Consider the following 3,614-nt stretch of genomic DNA (forward strand, 5'->3'; position numbering starts at 1 on the left):
CAACACAACATTACGCAATTAACTAAGACCGTTGTTCCGTCTCGCTGGTCCTAAGGATATGATCACTACGCAGATATTACAGTCCTTTCTTTATTTCCTCGTCTTATTCGTAACACGTCGAGGGGGTCTGGCAATACATCAACTCATGGAAAAACAAACCTTGCAACACAAACAACATGCAATACAGTTGGTAATTAGTGACGGCTTGCAAAACGGCTCTTAATGAATGGGATGTATGTTGTATGGGATAGAGGTATTTAACAATTTTTTTTCTCTCTCTCTCTCTCTCTCTCTCTCTCTCTCATTTACATCATTTATGCCGTGTATCTCTACTGACTCACCTCTTATGTTTTAGCACTCCAGAATTTATCACCTAACTGTCTACTGTTTGTCCCTGCCCTTCTGCACTTCCGTCATTTAGGGCCGCTTTCACAGTCGTTTTGTTTGTTTCGATCGTTGCCAATGGGGGCGATCGACGCTTTAGTATTTCCACGTAAAACTGGCCGATGGGGTAGTGGCGGCTGCAGAGGAAGCGAGAGGTGTTGAGAGTGTGTGGCAAGGCGCGGGGCTAGGCTAACCCCGCAGCCGCCACTACTCCATCGGGCAAATATGATAGACTGAGTACGACAATCTGGTAACGTTGCCCTGGACCTCTACTAGCATGGGCAGTGCCGTGTATCTCTTAGTTACTCACCGCTTCTCCTTAGCTCTCAAGGACTTATCATCGCTTCACCTCGCCTGTCCCTGTGTGTCTCTTTGCAAATCTATCACTTCATTAATATCCTGGTCCTTTACTATCGTGTGCAGTGCCGTGATACTATCTTCCCACCAGCCTTGAAGTTGTAGTGGTAATAATATAGTGGAGTAGTTGTTGTAGTAGTAGCAGTAGTAGTAGTAGTAGTAGTAGTAGTAGTAACAGTAGTAGTAGTAGTAGTAGTCGTGGATGTAAAATAAACACAAACGTATCGAGAGAGACAATTTATTAAGGTATCTTTGTTATCACTACGATGAACACACACACACACACACACACACACACACACACACACACACACACACATGAGCCGTCTAGGGAACAACTAGCACTAGAAGCGTTGCACGTACGTACGCACACACCTCCCCTTACATGTGTACACGGGTGTGGTGCCGCGTGTGTACGTAACGGGCTCACCGCAACTACAGGCTATTTTAGGCGCTACAGCTATGCACACACACACACACACACACACACACACACACACACACACACTTTGTATAGCACCACACACTCAAGTCTTAACTGCTACTTGATAACTTTTCTTCCCGCGCGTCCCCGGCACGACCCCGCCGCCCCGCCCCGCAGCTCGGTGCCGAGGGCGGCGTGGGGGCGGCGGCCCGGAGGGAGCTGGTGCCGGGGCGGGCTAAGGTTAAGCAGGGCGGGTTATCGCTGCTTCACTATCACTTACATGCTATATATGGCTCTACTTATACATTTATGTATTCATGTCTCTAAGCGTCTAGCGCGTGTCTGTGCAGGCCAGTGTGTGCCAGCCAGGCGAGCGTCCGTCTGTAGGTCACGGCCAAGGCGCCTCGACCCAGCGAGTCTTGCCCTTTGCGCCGCGCCACCCGCCCACGAAGCAAGCACTGTGCTGCCCCGCCACGCCCTAAGCAGCGCTGCTGCAGCCAGGCCCAGGGAGGCCCCAGCCCGCACCGATGTGTTCCTCCATATCTTAGAATGCCCCATGATGCCTGTCAGTGCCCCGCCAGGCCCCGCAATACCCCGCGCGGCCCCACAATGCCCGCTGAAGCAGCACCCCGCGACCCGTGGGTCTGCGCCTCACAGCGCCCGCAGCAGCTTGAGCGGCTTGAGCGCCGCGCCCGCCAGCGTGGTCCTGAAGGTCCAGAGCACGGCGGAGGCGAAGAAGAGGCTGATGAGGAAGTCGTCCACGAGGGGCACGCCGCTGACGGGCGTGGCGCGCGCGTAGGCCAGGAAGGCGCCACAGCGAGCCACCTCCACGGCGCCGCACCACGGCCACGCGTCGAACAAGGCGGAGATGTTGCAGATGGACGTCAAGATGAACACGAAGGCGGCGGCGGCGGTGACGGCGGGGTACATCTGGGGGAAGGGGGAGGGTGAGATGCGTGTGTGGGGCAGGGGGGAGAGTTAGGGGGAAGGGGAGAGAAGGGAAGGCAGGGCAGGCGAAGGGGGAGAGGCGGAAGTGAAGGAGGATAGATGCCCAGCAGGAGAGGGCGAGATGCCCGGCCCTTCAGGAGCCACACCAAGACTACGGAGGGAAAACATTACCCCCCATCTCTCTCTCTCTCTCTCCCCCTCCCTCCCACACCCCCGCACCTTCAGGTTGAACGTGAGGAGCTGCTGCAGGAAGAGCGTCACCAGGAAGTGCACGGAGATGTAGGACTTGAGCCAGAAGGGCACCTGGGGGTCGTACTTCTGGCGGGGGAAACGCACGTCGGGGAAGGTCTCCAGGTCACCCAGGCGCTGCGTCCCGGGGCTCCAGCCAGGGCCGTATAGCAGGGCCCTGAAGAAGTTCCCCCAAGTCTCCTGCTCGCGGGCCTTCTTCAGGATGTCGCGGATGTAGAAGAACTGGGGAGGGAGAGAGAGAGAGATGGAGGTGTTCGTTATGTGATAGGGTTGAAGTTTTTTTTTCTTGTTATTTTCTTACAGCAAAGGAGACAGTTCAAGGGCATAAAAAAAAAATGAAAATGAAAAAAAAGCCCGCTACCAATATATTCGTAAACTTATCCGTGCCCAAGCCATTGCACACATATTTGACAAGGTTTTCTTAGGTGTTTTGCGCATCTCCAGGGGTAGTTTTCTGACCCCTGATCTGTACCATGAACCTAAACGAACACTAATTATAGCCTGATTAAAATCCATATTCGTAAACAGATCGGCGCCCAAGTCTTTGCACACATATTTGACAAGGTTTTCGTAGGTGTTTTGCGCATCTCCAGGGGTAGTTTTCTGATCTGTACCATGAACCTAAGCGAACACTCATTATAGCCTGATTAATCTCCATATTCGTAAACAGATCGGCGCCCAAGTCTTTGCACACATATTTGACAAGGTTTTCGTAGGAGCTTTGCGCATTTCGAAGGGTAGTTTTCTGACCCTGGTGATGATTTAACTCTTCATCTGTACCATGAACCTAAGCGAACACTCATAAGAGCCTGATTAATCTCCTCTTTGGCCTCTGAAACTTGATGTGAAGGGTGATAAAGTCTAGGTCAATATCCTCAGTCGTTTCTTCCTTTCACATCACTAATTTCCAAAAGCCTAAAAGGAGATCAGCCGGGTTCTAATGAGTGATATGTTAGCTTTGTGGCACAGAAGCAGGGTCAGACTACCACCACCAGGGCCATGAAACTACCCCGGAAAATGCCCACATCTCCTACGAAAGCCTTGGCATATATGTGAGCTTGGGCGCCAAATGTGTGTGTGTGTGTGTGTTGGTGAGGGGAGGGAGTTGGTGGTGGTGGTGGTTTGTGGTGGTAGGGATATAAGGAGGTGGTGATGAAGGGGAAGGTTATTGTGTGTGTGTGTGTGGTGATGATGTGTGTGATGGGGTATGATATTGTAGAGGGAGTATTGTGGTGGTGATGGTGGTGTGTGG

At 52.4% G+C, this 3,614-nt stretch overlaps 1 protein-coding gene across 1 annotated transcript in view; it reads right to left on the reverse strand.

Annotated features, from left to right (window-relative positions):
- Positions 1-965: 965 nt before the first annotated feature.
- Positions 966-3,614, reverse strand: part of LOC126998706 (alkylglycerol monooxygenase-like) — a 40,139-nt gene continuing 37,490 nt past the window's right edge. Inside the window, exons 3-4 of the mRNA XM_050860694.1 lie at positions 2,333-2,584; positions 966-2,095 (exon numbers count right to left, since the gene is read on the reverse strand). Coding sequence (XP_050716651.1) covers positions 1,817-2,095; positions 2,333-2,584 — 531 coding nt within the window. The 3' untranslated portion in view covers positions 966-1,816. The remainder of the gene's footprint in view (positions 2,096-2,332; positions 2,585-3,614) is intronic.

Source organism: Eriocheir sinensis, chromosome 15 (assembly GCF_024679095.1).
Source record: "Eriocheir sinensis breed Jianghai 21 chromosome 15, ASM2467909v1, whole genome shotgun sequence".
Lineage (NCBI taxonomy): Eukaryota > Metazoa > Arthropoda > Malacostraca > Decapoda > Varunidae > Eriocheir > Eriocheir sinensis.